The 16,635-nt window shown below is 50.2% G+C and overlaps 5 protein-coding genes across 5 annotated transcripts; 1 reads left to right on the top strand and 4 right to left on the bottom strand.

The window, feature by feature from the left end:
• Nucleotides 1-32: 32 nt before the first annotated feature.
• A1O9_06099 (uncharacterized protein) lies at nt 33-4,043 on the bottom strand (the record flags this gene model as incomplete). The annotated part of the gene is made up of 3 exons (XM_013405309.1): nt 33-901; nt 950-2,492; nt 2,550-4,043. 3 exons carry the CDS (start codon nt 4,041-4,043, stop codon nt 33-35), a joined length of 3,906 nt encoding a protein of 1,301 aa, XP_013260763.1.
• Nucleotides 4,044-5,235: 1,192 nt separating this feature from the next.
• A1O9_06098 (uncharacterized protein) lies at nt 5,236-6,680 on the bottom strand (the record flags this gene model as incomplete). Its single annotated transcript, XM_013405308.1, has 2 exons — nt 5,236-6,348; nt 6,534-6,680. The coding sequence occupies 2 exons, from the start codon at nt 6,678-6,680 to the stop codon at nt 5,236-5,238; spliced, it is 1,260 nt and encodes a 419-aa protein (XP_013260762.1).
• Nucleotides 6,681-7,143: 463 nt separating this feature from the next.
• A1O9_06097 (NADPH2:quinone reductase) lies at nt 7,144-8,296 on the top strand (the record flags this gene model as incomplete). Its single annotated transcript, XM_013405307.1, has 2 exons — nt 7,144-7,873; nt 7,932-8,296. The coding sequence occupies 2 exons, from the start codon at nt 7,144-7,146 to the stop codon at nt 8,294-8,296; spliced, it is 1,095 nt and encodes a 364-aa protein (XP_013260761.1).
• A 164-nt stretch (nt 8,297-8,460) lies between these two features.
• A1O9_06096 (endoribonuclease L-PSP) lies at nt 8,461-9,041 on the bottom strand (the record flags this gene model as incomplete). The annotated part of the gene is made up of 3 exons (XM_013405306.1): nt 8,461-8,607; nt 8,706-8,893; nt 8,990-9,041. 3 exons carry the CDS (start codon nt 9,039-9,041, stop codon nt 8,461-8,463), a joined length of 387 nt encoding a protein of 128 aa, XP_013260760.1.
• Nucleotides 9,042-10,135: 1,094 nt separating this feature from the next.
• A1O9_06095 (uncharacterized protein) lies at nt 10,136-16,099 on the bottom strand (the record flags this gene model as incomplete). The annotated part of the gene is made up of 1 exon (XM_013405305.1): nt 10,136-16,099. One exon carries the CDS (start codon nt 16,097-16,099, stop codon nt 10,136-10,138), a length of 5,964 nt encoding a protein of 1,987 aa, XP_013260759.1.
• Nucleotides 16,100-16,635: the final 536 nt, after the last annotated feature.

Below are 16,635 nucleotides of genomic sequence, written 5' to 3'. Positions count from 1 at the left end.
GTACACGACAATTTCTTTTCGGTCGCAGAAGTCTATTCTACTTGCCGATCCAGACTCTGGCCAAGAACCATCTGGTAGTATCGTCCCCTTCGAGCGATCAATTCGCCATGTGTTCCAACTTCAGCAACCCTCCCCTGGTGAAGGATGTATATTCGGTCGCATCGCTTGATCGTGGAGAGGCGGTGAGCGACAGAAATAGTCGTCCTTCCAGGTCCTTTTGCCGCCGCTTCAATGGCTTCCTGGACGACAATCTCATTCTCCGTATCGAGTGCACTCGTGGCTTCGTCGAACAGGAGGATCTCAGGGTCGCGAATCAACGCTCGGGCAATGGCAATTCTCTGTCTTTGGCCGCCGGAGAGAGCGAGACCCCTTGTCCCGGCGTCAGTGTTATATCCATCGGGCAGAGACTGGATGAACTCGTGAATGTTGGCATCTTTGCATGCTTTGACGAGTCGCTCTTCCGATACTGTATCGTCCGGCACGCCGATAAGCACATTCTCCCTGATCGAGCCTTGATACAGTGTAGTGTCTTGTGAGACCATTCCGATTCTCGATCGATGGAAATGGACATCGAAGTCCCTGATGGGCATGTTGCTGAGTAGGATCTCTCCGCGTGCGATGTCGTAGAATCGCTCGAGCAAGCTGATGACCGTCGTTTTGCCACAGCCTGATGCACCTACAATGCCTATAGATTCGCCTTTATGCACCTTCAGATTCAAGCCCTGCAGAACCTGAACATCCAGTCGGCTTGGATAAGTGAACCATACATCCCGGAACTCGATGGCCACATCGGAATTGCCATCACTGGACAAGGCCTTTGCACCAGTTGACGTATTGATTGCGGGTCTGGACCTCCGAAGGTCGATTATATGGTTCGCCGCCGAGTGCGCTTTCGTCGTATCTAATTCCAGGTCAGTAGAGGCGAGGCGTTAGAGGCGAGGCTGCTTACTCAAAGTGAAGCCAAATAAGAACCCGGCAGCTTGTCCTCCAAATATGATTGCAATAAACACAATGAAAAAGACACCTGCGTCCAATTTGCCTTCTGACATCAATTTACCGCCATACCAAAATGCCAGACCGATCGCACCCAGGTCCAGACTCTCACTTAGACCGAACAGAATCATGCTGAGAACAGTTTGACGTAGGTCCTTTTTGGATGTTGTCACAAGTTTCTCGTCGTATGTCTTCACAACCTTCGGCTCGAGAGTTAAACTGGAGACAGTCCTGATGGCTCCAATCGCTTCGGCAGCAAATCGGGCACTCTCATGATACATCTTGCTCATTCGATCTTGACTTTTCATCTCAAGCCGCATCCTTGTGAATCCTGCGAAGAAGAGCGGAGGCAAGCAGCCAAATATGGCTACAAGAGCAAGTCGCCAACCATAAGCCAGTGCTAACGTGCAGGATCCAATGAGGTTGACGATGACAATCAAGATGAGGCCAAAATTTGCCGAGATCAAGTCTTGGAGCCTTTGTGTGTCGGTGGAAAGTCGACTGGCCATCGTCCCCGCAGAATGACCGTCGAGGTCGAAGAACGAAACGTCCTGGTTCAACATCGCGGTGAAGTACTCACTTCGATAGAAACGAGTTGCGTAAAAGGCGGCAACGGTAAACAGTAGGCCAAGACATGCATAGCAAACGAGTACCCCCAAACCCATAATAAAATACATCAAGGCCCAGAAGTTTCCGCGATCTTCTACGCGATCGGGAGGAAGTTGGAAGACGAGGACGCTTCTGCTGAAGACAATTGCTTGAGCTGGGAAGACACCACCACCGCCAACAGAGGCCAGTGCACCTCCCAGGAACAACAGCCAATGCTTTCGTTGCTCATACAGGACAATAAGGATACACCTGACCAGAGAGAGCTTGCGTGATACATCCTCTGCTTCGACTGCGGGTTTGATGGAAGTTTCTTGAGCGGGCGTCGGTGTATTCTGCAACTGCAGTTCTTCCGCCTTCTCGTCGATGGTATTCGATGAGGCATCTTGCTGAGAGTCGAGATTCTGTGCATTGACGAGCCCATGATATGCGCCTTTGCGGGCCAATAGCTCTTGGTGAGTGCCTTGCTCAACCAGTTTCCCCTTGCTCAAAACGACAATCTTGTCGGCCTTCTGAACAGTTGACAGCTTGTGGGCAATCATGATCGTTGTGCGTGTTTGCGAGACATTGTCTAGTGCGGCCTGGACAATTCCCTCCGCATTCGGGTCAAGAGCTGAAGTGGCTTCGTCCAAGAGAAGAATGCGAGGATCGGATATCACACTGCGAGCTATCGCTACTCTCTGCTTTTGTCCGCCACTCAGGAAGCCGCCTCTGTCACCCACTTTGGTATCATATTTTTCCGGGAGTTCCTCCACAAATTGATCTGCATATGCTTGAACGCAGGCTTGTCGAACGAGCTCACGTTTTTCTGAGTCGGGGAGATCGTCACTATCGGTCCCAAAGAGGCCATGGAGGACATTGTTGGAAATGGTGTCGCTGAAAAGGGTGGGTTCCTGGGTCGCGTTTAGCGATTAATGCAGCCGCTTGCTGCTTGAGGCGTTTTAGCTCACCTGCTGGACAAACCCCATATTCGTCCTCAGCCAGCGAACGTTAAGATCTTTGATATCGGCACCATCGAACAGTATCGATCCAGATTCTGGGTCGAACCAGCGAATTATGAGCCCCATGATAGTACTTTTGCCACTGCCAGAGGCTCCAACAATTGCTGTGACTTTCCCTGCCTCAAAGTCGACGCTGAAGTCATCCAAGACTCGCACTGTTGGTCGCGAAGGGTAACAGAAGGTCACATTTCTCAAACTGATGTTTCCTGTGGCTTGTTCCGGTCGCTTGCCCTCCTCAGACATCGGATCAATTAGAGACTTGCGGTCGATCATCTCAAACATTCCCTGCGCAGCTGCAGCTGCCTTGGTCAGCTCTCCCATCGAGGGCGCAATCATAGTGATGGACGAGGTTCCGATCAGAACGGAGAATAATACTGTGAGAATGTCTCCACCCGTAGCAACTTCTCCTTGGAGCAGAAGCTTGATACCGTAGAACCAAGCCAGAGCATAGGCACAGTACATTGCGAAGAATTCAGTACTGTATTGAAACCCTAGCACCGGGCCCTTCTTTACGCCGTAGCGTTTGGCGGTCTCTAGATATGTATCGTATTTCCGGCTCAGTTTGTTCTTCGCATTAAATGCGGTCACAATGCGGATGGTGCTCATTGCCTCTTCCGCTAGTCCACCAGCTTTGCCGTAGATTTTGAGGATCTTCGCTTCAAGCTTTGCGTCGAGAGCAACAGTGATGCCCACCACGATGACAGCCAAGGGTAGAGTAGTTGCGGTGACCAAGGTGAGCTTCCATTGTTGAGTGAATGCCACGATAAACGCGGCCGTCAACATGGCCATGGCCTGGAAAGCAACTCCGACCTTCTCGCCTAGTCCATTCTCAACGATATCGGCATTGTTCGAAATTGTGGTAGCCACTGTACCTGGCGAGCAATTGTCGAAGTAAGCAATGTCTTGTCGAACGAGGGCCGTGATGAAATCCTGCCGCAGAGCCTTTGTTGCTCTGATAGCTGTGATTCTGAAGCAGGTGGTATTAATGAAGACAAGAAAGAACTTCCCAATGAAGAGGTAGAGAAACCATAAGGCGTTGTGGGAGATGCTGTTATACATGTCATCGATCGAGGTTTGGCCCGCGTCGAAATTGTTGAAATCATTGATCATATCCCCAAAGACGATTGTCATCAGGGGCAAGGCTGAACCGGCACCACAGGCAGCAAGAAATCCACATAGTCTCAGTGCATGATCGATCGGTTGCGCATAGCGCCAGACTCGAAGGTATGGCCCAAACCCAGCGCCTTTCTTCTTGTTGTTGTCCTTATCATCCTCGAGTACTCTGCTTGTATCGCTTGTTTGTCCAGTGACATTGACGATAACATCCTTGTCAACGTCCTTGAGTGCAGAAGTGGCGGGCAAGCTCGAAGTGGAATCCTTTCCGCTGTCTGGTGGAGGACTCGGCAGTCCTTTTTCTTGTTCTGTCCCCAGTGCTTGCGTCATTGTTTCGAGCTGCACTCCTGAAGATATGGCAACCCGAACTCCGCGTTCTTCATCTCAATTCGGATCATTAATAAATATGTGGTTCGAAAATTTGAAATGTGCCTGATCCCCTTTTTTATGATGTCAAACGAAACCCTTCTTGGGCAAAGTCGTACTCGTATCGAACATAAAATCACGATCAATGGATCAGAAGATCCGACTTGGCTTTCACGATACACAATCTCGCTGGCCTATTTCATTGGTGCCTAGGGAGAAATGCCAAACGTGTGGCATAGCACACCCCCCCCAGCGGCCAGGCAGACGTCTCGGCTGTCTAGATGTAGGCCTTCTGGGGGTCGTGGCGCCCCAGGACCCGAGGCAATTCGGGGCCCGCGGCCTCCGGCTCAATTTGGCAAAATGTAAAATACCAAGATACGTTGGGTTGGAATATGCTTTCCAACACCACGCGATAACACTCCAGCTGCAACAGCTCCGTATTTCGTTCATTTAAATCGTAGCTCAAGCCAGGCACACGGGGACGAACCAAGGCTAAACCAAGGCCTTGCCTTGGCATGACACACACAGCCTTGCTCTCTTCGCCAAGCACCAGCCTTCCCTCTCAGGCTTTTCACCCAACTAGAAATTATTCCAACTTTACCACTTATTTTTATCGGTTTCTGTGGACTGAAATTTACAGATTCTGTCAGCAATCATTACATGCCTATAGGTCTCAGCCAGGTGCGTGGAATCCCATCACGTTGTAACCGTATGAGAGTACTCGGCACATCCCTTGAAACGATCAGCAAGCGTACAAGATCAAGAAACGGTAGGACACCTACGCACACACGCAACATTCACTTTCCAGCTGCTTGATTACCTCAGGGTATATTCTACAAGCTCCCTTCCTTTCGGGGTTGGGTCATGGTCTTCAGGTTCTGCATTTTGTAGGCTTGCTTACTAGAGCTGATGGTTTTTCACACACATCGTTGCAAGAAGAAAAGAAAAAAGGACCTTCATAGTTCAACTTAATTTCTGGATTAGTCTTCGGGCTCTTTCCACTATGAGCGGGTTGACTCCTTGAGTCCTACATTCTCTTATTGAGGTACTGTAAAGTAGAATAATAATACATTTGTCTCATTTCAATCGTAATGTTATCGCTCAGAACGCTACAAATACAACCGACATATAAACGAACACCAAAGTGAAACCCGCCTCAAGTAGTTGAAGATTTCATGTTGCCCAAATTGGTGTTTTGCAGCAGAACTGCCACCTGCTCTGCAGAATAGCCAAAGAAGACTGGGCCGTTGAATATGATCTGGGTGGGTGTCTTCGTTGAGTCCTTGGTGTCCTCTTTCTCATTTGAAGCAGTTTGCGCAGAAGGCTTTGTCTGTCTATGATCCACAGGACACTTGCGTGGTTGCACGTTTGGGGAGGGTGGAGCGGGCTTCAGATTGTGGTGGTCGACTCCTAGGTCAGATTGCAAAGCACTCGGGGTCGGCTCCTTGTCAGGCGGCACCGAGATACCCCATGGGCGACTCGGTGATTCACCGACTCGGATCTCTCTTAGAGGCTTCTCAAACCGCGACAATCTGGCTTCCTCAGGGTCGGCCTGGGATTCATGAGTCGGAGGCGTGGGCTGTGAGCTGACGTCCTCTGCCCATGTCTCGACTGTACGAGCAGGAGCTTTGGCTGGCTCTTCAATTCGGTCCTTCCCTGGAAGATATGCCTTGTGCTTGACACCCAATCCTTGTATCATATTGACCAAATTACCATACTTTGCATCGAGTTGACGGACGCTGCTCTCATCTCCTTGATATCTTCTGACACATATCTCATGACTTCGAGGAATTTCATGCTTATGGTTTTCAAAGTACTGTGCAACCTCCTCAGGTGAGTGTTGATCCAGAAATCGTATTGGACACTGACCCGGACGTTGTTCGGTGCCGGCAGACCTTGCAGAAGCAATATCTTGATGAAACTCAGCAGCGATAGGGTCTTCACAATTACTTGAATCAGGTGGATGGCCATTGGATGCCATCTTGGCGAATGGGCAGCCCAGGTTACCCCGGACTCCTGGTGTGGTGAAGTCTTTCTCCATATCTTCGGGGTCCAAGGTCTTATGCGCTACTGGGCATCGTGCAACATTGGCAGGCGCTCGATGGTTGGCCATCTTATATCTTCGTACATGTGACTTTGCCTGCTTGACGGTGTCTAACGTCTCGGGATCTTCAGATTCTGGAAGGGGTTCACGAATATGCTTGACCACTTGGCTTGTGGGAACTGAGGCTTCCGAGTCACTGCCGTCTGCGGCTATGATTTTCTCGTACTATAGTCGATGACATTAGCGATACGGCAAAAGAAGAGAATGAACAGGTGGCTAGAGAGAAGAAGGTTCAGGTAATACATGCAAATGTCGCTCATCGCTACAGAAGCAGCTCTTGATCTAGAGCTAATCAAAAGACTCTCATCATGACAAAGAAGAAAGGACGGGCAAAAAAGAGCAACGCGTACCTCATTTGCGGCAAACTCAAGTCTCTGCCGCAGAGTCTTTTCCAGTTCCCGGTGGGCGCGAAGGCTGGAGAGTAGAGTCTGGAATCCAGATGTCAAGGAGTCGACAATGGCTACCAGGCGGGCTTCGGAAGGAGAAGACGCGCTCATTTGAATGGTGATGGGAATGGCAGCGTGATGACGCCTCGCCTGTTCTCCAAGGAAGGCGTCTCAAAGGACCGGTGAGATCTTGGGAATCGAGCCCTGCAGGCTGCAGTCGCTGTGAGAGGATGCCAAGAATTCTTTAGGGACGGAAAAACGCCATCGGGTCGGCGCAACCGATATCGGGAGAGAAGGTTATCACGTGATTAAGCTGAGTCAGCGGCGACGCTATGGTCCTTGCACTTCACCGGATCCTCCTACTATTCCCCTCATAACTTTACCGAGGTCCAGTCCCACAGTTGTTCCCATTGAGAGCACCAAACCGCACTCCAAGCCAGTCAGCGTCAAGAAGGTTAACCGCCACGGACAAAGGACAAAATAAAATATACATAGCCGGGTGGAAGTGGGATTCATTCTTTAACAATATCTTTTTCCTTCCCTAGTTTCTGAATCAGCCAGAGGCATCTCCAAGATGAAAGCTGTCCAAATCAGCCAATATGTCTCCGGGCCCCAAGAGCTCACAGTAACCAACCTACCCACCCCCAGCCCTCACCCCGATAAATACCTGATCAAGATCCGTGCGTGCGGGACCAATTTCTTCGATATCCTCCAAATCCAGGGCAAATACCAACATCAGCCACCTCTACCATGGCTAGCAGGCATGGAGTTCGCCGGCGTGGTCGTGGCAACCCCAACCAGCTCCGGCTCCACCTCCGGTGCAGTTGCTAGCAGTATGGACGGCACTGTCAGCAGTCGAACAAGCCATCAATTCAAAGTTGGCGACAGGGTCTTTGGTGCCAACCAAGGTGCATACGCTACGCATGTTCTTGCTGCGGAAGAAGCACTCTTTCCCGTCCCTGAAGGCTGGTCCTTCGCAGATGCGGCTGGTGTCTACGTGACGACTCCGACTGCATATGGAGCGCTAGTCACACGGGCAAAAACACAACCTGGAGAATGGGTGCTCGTCCATGCCGGTGCTGGAGGTGTCGGTCTGTCGGCGGTGCAAGTGGCCAAGGCTCTAGGGGCGACCGTCATCGCCACAGCCGGTTCTGAGCGAAAACGGCAAGTCTGCTTAGACTTCGGAGCCGATTACGTGATTGACTATCGAGAGAAAGACTGGCCACAGAAGGTTATTGCACTCTGTGCGAAACATCGGACAGGCAATGGAAAGGCCGGGGTTGACGTCGTGTACGACCCAGTTGGTAAGTTATATGCCAGGGCCCGTTCTAGAGTAAAAGCACGTTTAACCAAATACCACAGGCATGATCGATCTTTCGATCAAATGTATAGCATGGAACGGCCGACTACTGGTGATTGGATTCGCTGGCGGAAACATCGAGAAACTTGCCCTGAACCGAGTCCTCCTGAAGAACATCAGCATTGTGGGTCTACATTGGGGCATGTACAACACCAAGGAGAAGGACACGGTGAAAGACGTCTGGAAGGGCATCTTCGAGCTGATCGCGACAGGGAAACTGAGGGGAATCACCTACACAGATAAGACATACAAGGGGCTTGAGCAGGTCCCCAATGCACTGACCGCCCTAGGTGCAAGAGATACATGGGGTAAAGTCGTTGTCGAGCTGGGAGAGCACGAAGGTGAGGAGACCAGGAGCAAGCTATAAAAACCAGAGCGGGGCCATTTTCCACCATTATAAGAATATCACTTGCTAGAGAGGCTGTCTGAGCTAGGTACTTGTACTCTATGGTATTTTGATCTCGGTTAGGCCCAGGATGATGCAGCTTCATGAGTGAAGCTTCCGACAAGCTGTATCGATCGTATGGTCTTCTACTGAATAGCAATAGCCTCGATCTCGACATCGACACCGAGGGGGAGCTGCTTGACAGCAACGCACGTTCGGGCCGGCTTGTGAGTGAACCACTTCTCATACTCGCCATTCATCTCCTTGAAATACTGCATATCGGAGAGAAAGACCTGTTTTTGGCAGGCAAATCATGTGTCAGCCCATCCCGTGCATTGTTGGTCCTTGTACGACCTCGCAGTCAAGATGAGACAGAGAGCACGAAACTTACTCCGATCCTGACGGTCTTCTCAATCCCACTGCCAGCCTCCTCTAGAATAGCCTTGAGGTTCTTGCAGCACTGCTCGGTCTTCTGGGCGATGGAGCCGGTAACCAGGTTTCCCTGCTCATCAGCCGGGATCTGGCCCGCGACCCAGACTTGGCCGGCGGCTTTGATCGCCTGGCTGTATGGTCCAGCAGCTAATTAAGCAAGGCAAACACGTGTTAGAGATATTCCTTTGCTTTTACCCAACTTCACTGATATAGCAAGGCATTGCTAGCGAGAGAAAGACATACGAGGGCAAGCATTCTTGGTGAAGACCTTGGTCAAGCCATTAGAGTCAGACATGTTGGCGGTACTCTTGCTCTGCTGAAGTTGAGATTGAGAGAAATGTCGCTGCTGTTGGTCGAGTCTTTGCATTCGTTGGACCCTGCAGGAGCTTGTACGAATGGACACAGAGGGAGAAGGGTAGGTGAATCTCGAATTCAAAGAGCGGAGTCGAAGTGTCTTGGACATCTGAGGAGAAGAATTGAATAATATTTTTATAAACAAGCGCCGAAACCGGGTTTAGCCGCAGGGCGTGCTGTGTGTCTAGGGATGTAAGTAAAGTAGTACTCCGTACGGAGGTCGAATCAGCGTGTGTGTGGCGGGAGTCGAATGTCTTAAGAATGACGATTGAACGGTCCCTCCCCCGCCAAGCAAAGCAATGTATCGATTAAGGGATTTAACCAGCTTTAGCGACCGAGATGCACTTTCTCTGGACCTGTTTTACTGTATACACAATTGGAGACATATCCTACCTCTTGTTACCCATCTTGCAGCAACGGCCAGAATAGCCGTGGATATGCGATTCTGGAATACTCTCCTACCAGTTAGCTAACCCGAGACTCCCATTACGAGCAGGCCAGTCATGCAGCCCCGGCAAGGCTTCCTTGAGGAGGGAAGGCCGGAGTTGAGTGGAGCGCCCCGAAGTCTCAGGCAAAGCAAGCCTGAGCGTATACACAGTTAAAAGCAAGTGGTACGAAGTTAGTGACAACCGTTCCAGGAACCTTAGGCGCATGTGAATTAGGCACATGCATCGTGTCCAGTGTGTCCATCTTGGAAGACATCCCGTAGCGATAGCCGTAGAGGCATCCCATAAGATACAGCTATGTAAACTCACATAGGATTCGTCCTTGATCAGTTGATAGTTTTCACCAAGTTTACCCTGATGTATGTGATTTATTTTCCACAGCGACACCCAAATCCAAAACAACTGTGATATCATTATGCTACATTCATTCAAACAGAACCATGCGCTTTGAAAATGGGAGAAGAAAACGCTTTGGTAGTTTTCCTCACATGGAACTTTATCATTACAGTCATCATTTCAACCCCCCCCCCCTGCCCACCCGAAACAGCCTTTGGCAAACACAGAAAGATGCTCCTCTTTTCCTGTTCCACTAGTACTCGTAGTCATCGTAACCACTCCCATCATATCGCCTCCTGACACTCCCGGACACACTGCTCAAGTCTATGCTTTGCCGACCCTGCGGATGTAGCGTACGTTGTGGCTGTTGCTGTGGTGGCAGATTTCCTGAAGGGGTTCTTCCGTACCCTGAGGTATAGAGCAACGCTTCTTGTGGAAGATCCTTTGCTTCGTACGAGTTCTCGCTGAACTGTCGGGACCGGTTGGCGTCTTGATTATAATTTGGATACCGAGGCTGCTGACTGGGGAGCAACGCACGGCCCGTGGTGGAGGTGATTTGACTGTACGCTGCTGAGGCATTGGCCATCTGATCACGGGCTGGATTCCTTCCTGTTGGTGATGTAACAAAATCGAAGCTGGGCACAGACGCAGGTATCGAATTTCTGAAAGGGTTCCCTTGATCTTCGTAAGGACTTTCGTCCGGACGCTCCTCTGACAGATTCATCGCTCGTAGAGTTGAAGTTGGTGTCGCTGTCGCCGTGTATGAAGTGGGTGTGTTTTCATTGCTACCATTCGCCGAGTAGTTGTCAGGATTAACAAGGGACAATCGAGGAGGCCCCCCAGGAGCAGACTCAGTCTGCAGCTCTTGAGTATTGTAGTCCTCCCATGGACGATTCCAATCGGCATTGGGGTCAAAGAATTTCTCGTCAGTCAAGTAGGGATTCTCAGGTTCTTCGACGTCCTGAAAGTTGGTAGGCATCTCCACCACCCCCTCTGGAAGGCTGTAAGGTCGATCATTTAATGCTACCGCAGGAGCCTTCTTCTCAGCCTGAGTCATTGGCTGCTCATACATCCCGGTCGGATCGATCTGATAGTGATTTGGTGGCAAAGAGAGTGGCAATTCCGGCATTATACTGGACCTGCTAGAGAGCTTTTCGGATTGACCTGGATTTGTTTGTGTCTCAGATGCCATGGAAGCTCGAGGCTGTTCATGCTGGCTGCTGCTAGTCTTGCCCGCCATGCTTGTTCTTCTCCGCTCTGCTAATAATCCAGAGTCTTGTGCATCAGGCCCATCAGCATCCCGTATGCCAAATTGGGCGATCGTCCTCAACTTCCTGGTAACCCAAGAGGCCAAGATTTTACCTCTTTGCTTTTCTGATAGTCGACTTCGTGGGAAGTCACCTTCTCCAACGAAAGCGACTATGTCAACCACAATCTGGTGCTCATTCAAGACAGCGTTAACAATGACTGGCACAATCGAAGCCAGGTACGCTTTTCGGAAAACTTCCACCAGAACAACAACCATTCCACCGGCCTGGAAAACTGCACAACCTCCAGGTGTGATATTTCGATGACACTTTTCTACGCTGTTCTCAATATCGATAGGGAAGTGATTCAGACCATGCACTTCAAACGTCTCGCCAATATTTCCAAGGACAAACAGAATCTGCATTTCCACAGGTTGATTGCCCGGCCCAATAGGTCTGGTAACATTGTGGAGGAACCCAAGGTCACCAGTACGAACATAGGTATTGTTGGGATCACCACCAACAAGACGTCCGCCAAATCTCTCTTGGTCAAAAGGAGATTTCGACATATAGAATGCTTTTGCACACGCTTCTGATTGTACCCAAATTTCTCCAAACTCGCCGACACGGCACAATTGACACGTCTCTGGATTTACAACTGCGATGCGAGTTGCCACAGGGACCATTCCTGAGTCCTGAATGCATAGTGCTGTCGGGTCGCTGTCAGGATCGATTGGATAGATGAGTCCTCTTCGAAGCGCTCGAACATCCAGCCACAATTCGATCGGCTCGATAGACATGTAACTTCGGGATGCTATCATTGGGTTTAGTACATGGGCATAGATGGTGTTGATGGCGGTTCGTTCCAGACCAGTCTGCGCAAAATGCGTTTTGGCCTTGGAGAAAAGATCAAGTCTCGGTCTTGACTCGGTGGCAATCATTAAATTTCGCATTTCATGAAGGGAGAACCCTTTTCCTGGCACATGTCCCATGGCAAAGTCCAACATCTGAGTCGTGGCATAGGTATCTTTGACTTTATAGCGAGACAAAGCAAGAAATAGAGAGCTTGGATTTTGAGCAAAATCCAATGGCGAAATCAGATAAGTTGCACTGCCATTATATACACCCATTAACACGGTATGGAGGAACCCGATCCCTATTGTGCTCCTGACACATGCCAGGACCGGCTTTGAGCTTGTCATTTGACAGGTTTCTTTCTGGACCTTACACATTCCAAGGATGGTGTCATGGCCGAGCTGGACAGAAATCCGTCGTTGATCAGGAGTCCAGTACGTCCAGATAATTACAGGATTGGTGGGAGAGACCCAGGAACGGTTCATCGTGAGACCAAGATCTCTGCAGCCATGGGACTGCTTGGAGGGTTTTGTGGTATTGTAAACGATGGGAATATGTGCTTTGAGATATTGTGCGGATTGCTTGAGATGTTGAGACACTATTTTTTGCCTGAAAAGATGGTCGACTTCTGTGTTGCAAAGGACTGCCTTCACCCCCATATCTGCTACGATGTGCAGAAAGGCGGGCGCGTCTTCCGAAAGTCGATTGGCGTCGAGAGGAGCGACAGGAATTGCGATAACTCCCAATACCATACAGGCATAAACAGCGAAAACATAGTCCTCAGAATGCGTGTACATCAAGATGACATGATCGCTTGGTTTCATCTTGAGTTTGTTGCGTAAATACATGGCCACAGCTGCGACCCGAGTGTCAAATTTCTTCCACGTGAGGCCCTTGCCCTCCTTTCCTCTGCCATCGATGGTGCAATACGCGAGTTCATCAGTTTGCCTTGCTACTCGCCATTGCATCAAGTCAAATATGTTTGTGAAATTGCTTAGGGCAGTTGAAGTCCGGTCATCAATGACCACTTCTCGAGGATCAACCCCCGACCATTGTGTTTCTTGTTCGTACAACAAATCAGTGCGAGCTGCGCTCGAGTCGGCCGACCATATGCCACCACTGATGTCCTCACCAAATGGCAAGTTTTGAACCGCTCTCTGGACCCCGAATCGTACATGGACGCAAGGTAATGCCCCCGTGTCGAATTCTTTGCGACAGAGCATATTGCCGATTTCTCGGCGTCCATTCTTCGTTACCCGTGGGAGGATACCAGGCGCGGTGATCAGAACACAATACACTCTGAGATGATGCTCCTGATAGAGTACTTCCATCGCCTTCTCTGCTAAAGAGTCAAGGAAAGCAATATCAAGTTGACGGGGTGGACCGCCGGATGAGATAGGAGCGGTCGAAGCGGATGCTGATTCGAGGAGAACAATTGGAAGATGCTCGTCATTCACGAAACAATCAAAAGCCGAACAGTCATGGATCTTGGGCACATTTCTCATGATGCTCAGAATCAGATGCTGGACAAAGAAGTAGCGGTGTTCTTGTACATCAAGCCCGTGTTCCACCCACTCTACTCTTTGTCTGAGTCGATCCTCGTACAAACCAAGGACGTATATCTTGCCCTCAATTATGCATCCTAGTAGGCCAGTGCGAAGGAACTCCGGATCAATTGCGGTGGGCGTTGGATTGCCTTCTCTGAAGCAATATGGACGCGCATGAAAGATGGTTTCGGTGTGTCTAGGGAGTGCCCAGAACCCACCCGAGAGAGAGGGAGAATCAACCCAGATCTCGCCCACGGTATTTGGTGTGCATAGAAGCCCGGATTCAGGGTCGACGACGGCCATGGTAGCATCAGGTATAGGATAGCCGAATGCACCGCATCTGACTGCATTGGGGTACGAGCTCGCTTTGGCACGCGCCTCCGAGCCCATGGCTAGAACAAGAATGTCGTTGGTTTTGAGAGCTTCTTTATCGAGCAAAACCTCGCCTAGATCTTCAGTTGACCGTACCTTTGTTGAAGGCTTAGTGGTTCCACCGCCAATTAAACTGCTCCCAAATCCAGATTTGGTTGCATGAAGCTCGTCTTCTTTCTTCTCATCCTCTTCCATATCGCGGTCATGATCCATTTCATGAGTAAGAGAGCAGCCCATACGCTCTTCTCCACCCAACCAATCACGCATGCTGATGAGCATCCCGCCATGTTCTGGTAAACACAACATGGGTGCCACGATCTCTCGTGCCCTTGGATTTCGTAGCGGCTTTAACCAGCGATCGGCGAGAAGTTCATGGAACTCAGCATCAACTGTGAGTGTATCAATCAAACACAACTTGACCGAACTGAAATTAGGTTCGAAGTTCCGCTTAAAATTTCGGGTTGTCATAGGATCGGCTTGGTAGTTATAAACCGCTCGTTTCAGCCCTGGATAATCCGCCACCAGTAGAGTTGTTTTATATTTCGTGATTAAATTTGCGTACAGTCCAGCAGTCTCGATTGATCGTTGATCGATATAGATGACAGTGTGGCCACCGTATATGTTCAACAACACGCCCAAAATCATTCCAATGCTTTGGCGGGGGTCCAAATAGCTGAGCAGTGTCTCACCATGACGAGAGCCTGTGATTAAATGTCCTTGCTTGTCTCGTAGGGAAGGATTAAAAGTATCGGCTTTTGTATTGCTTGTAGCGGAAGTCATCATAGCACTTAAAGTCGCCATCTGATGCATGATGGTCTTGTGGCTCATGACAACACCACGAAGATCGCCAGTAGGTGCCGTGGAAAACTCAATGTATGCGAGATCTGGCACCACTAGCGGAGGATCCTCACCCTTCTTTCGGGGATGATAACTCCCAAATTCATTGGTTTTCCACCACTCCACCCCTCGAGGCCAACTGAGTTTCGCAGCGGTGATGTCCCGCTGAAAGCTCTTGAGATTAGCCTCTGTCGTCAGGGCCAGATGCGCTTGTGTTGAGGTGAGTACGACATTGAGTCGATTATAGTTCTTCAGGTCATTGATTGGGACAGCCACAACTCCTGCAATAAAGCAGCCAAGTAATGCCACCGCAAACTCGATGATTTCATATTCACTGTAGATCAGTGCGACACGATCACCCTTGTAGAGACTGCTCTTGTCTCTAATGACTTGGCCCACTTTCTCCGCTCGACTGCACAACTTTTCCCATGTGATGGAAACTAGTTCCTTTCCTTTCTGATCCAGTACCCAGTAGGCTGCCTGCTTAGGGTTGGTCGTAGCTCGATATCGGAGGACCGCGGCGATGTTTTCAAAACTGGACATTTCGATATGAGAGTCATGAGGGTCACAGATTGCGAAGGGCACTTCTCTAGGCTCTAATGGCATCTGGTGAACTGCTGCACCACCTGCGAGTTGTCCTGGGTTCAAGAATGGAGGGGCGACCTGAGCCGTCGGCGAGGTGACCTCACTCTGGGAATATCTGTGCACATGTCCGCCATATGTCTCTTGGTGATCCTCACGCTGTTGTCCAGCGAAATCAGAGAAGTAACCCTGCTGAGAATCTAGCATGGTAGAGTTCCGAGTGTCTGCGCCCGGGTAATTTTGTTGAGTGTCGGGGTTGAAGGCATAATTCTGGCTGGCGAGAGTCTGTGTCCTTGATTGATCATTTGCAGTGATGAAGGTATCATTGCGGGGCTCAGAGGAGCCTGCAAATGACCCGCGTGGTCGACCACCAATCTCCCGCTCTTGAAATCGGTTAACATGGCTCTGAGGGGTGGTGCTTCGGTACTGTTCCTCCCGCTGACGAGTGATGCTGGAGTAGTTGTCGCTCAAAGTTCCATTCCTTGAATGGCCAGGGCCGGGTGCGACGGGAGAACCAGTTAGCGCAGCGAGAGAGGCGGCCCTCGAGGCCTCGTTGGAAATTGAAGAGGCAGGATGATCACTGTCGTCAGGTGAGTGGATTCGCAGGCCTCGCGAAGTGGGTGCGGTGGTCGAAGCCGATAATGGAGAGGGCGAAAGGTACTGAGAGAGGATGAGCGTCCGGCGCTTTTCATAACCTTTCCTAGTAATGTCTCCTTCTTCCAGCTCTTCATCGAGTTTGCGCAAGGCACTTTCTAGGTCGGGGTTGATGTTGGCCATGGTACAGTCGCCGCATCGAGGTGTAGCCAGACTGCAAAGTAGTTCGTGGGAACGTCCTGCAAAGCACCCACGTCACCTACAAGGATTTGCAGCCCAGAGATTTGCTCGATGGGGTTTGGATAGGGTCAAAAGCAAGTACTAAGCGAGTGACAATTGATACATGTGAGGAGGCCAGGAGCACACTGTTCTGACCGAGTTTCAATTCAGGGAAAAGCGAAACATGGGGCATCGAATAGTTGAGGGGATTGGGCGGCGGCTCTTCTTGGGCCCGGGGCGGATCAACGTTTTTAGGTTCCTCCGACCCCCAACTTCATTTTTGTATACACTGCACATTCGTCCAGCACTAAATAATAATGAACACTCGGCTTATCGATTAAAAACCCTCACAAGTGCTGGAAGACACATACGACAAAATTAAAATCAATTATTGTAAATCCCTGAAACTGGGTATGGTCTGTCAAGGGCCCCGGCCGTCCCTAGACCATTCCGGATCGCTAGAGTGCAAGCGTTCGATCAAGTCTGCTTTGCAAAGTTTG

Source organism: Exophiala aquamarina, assembly GCF_000709125.1.
Source record: "Exophiala aquamarina CBS 119918 chromosome Unknown aczIA-supercont1.4, whole genome shotgun sequence".
Classification (NCBI taxonomy): Eukaryota; Fungi; Ascomycota; class Eurotiomycetes; order Chaetothyriales; family Herpotrichiellaceae; genus Exophiala; species Exophiala aquamarina.
This window is presented reverse-complemented; position numbering and strand designations above follow the sequence as displayed.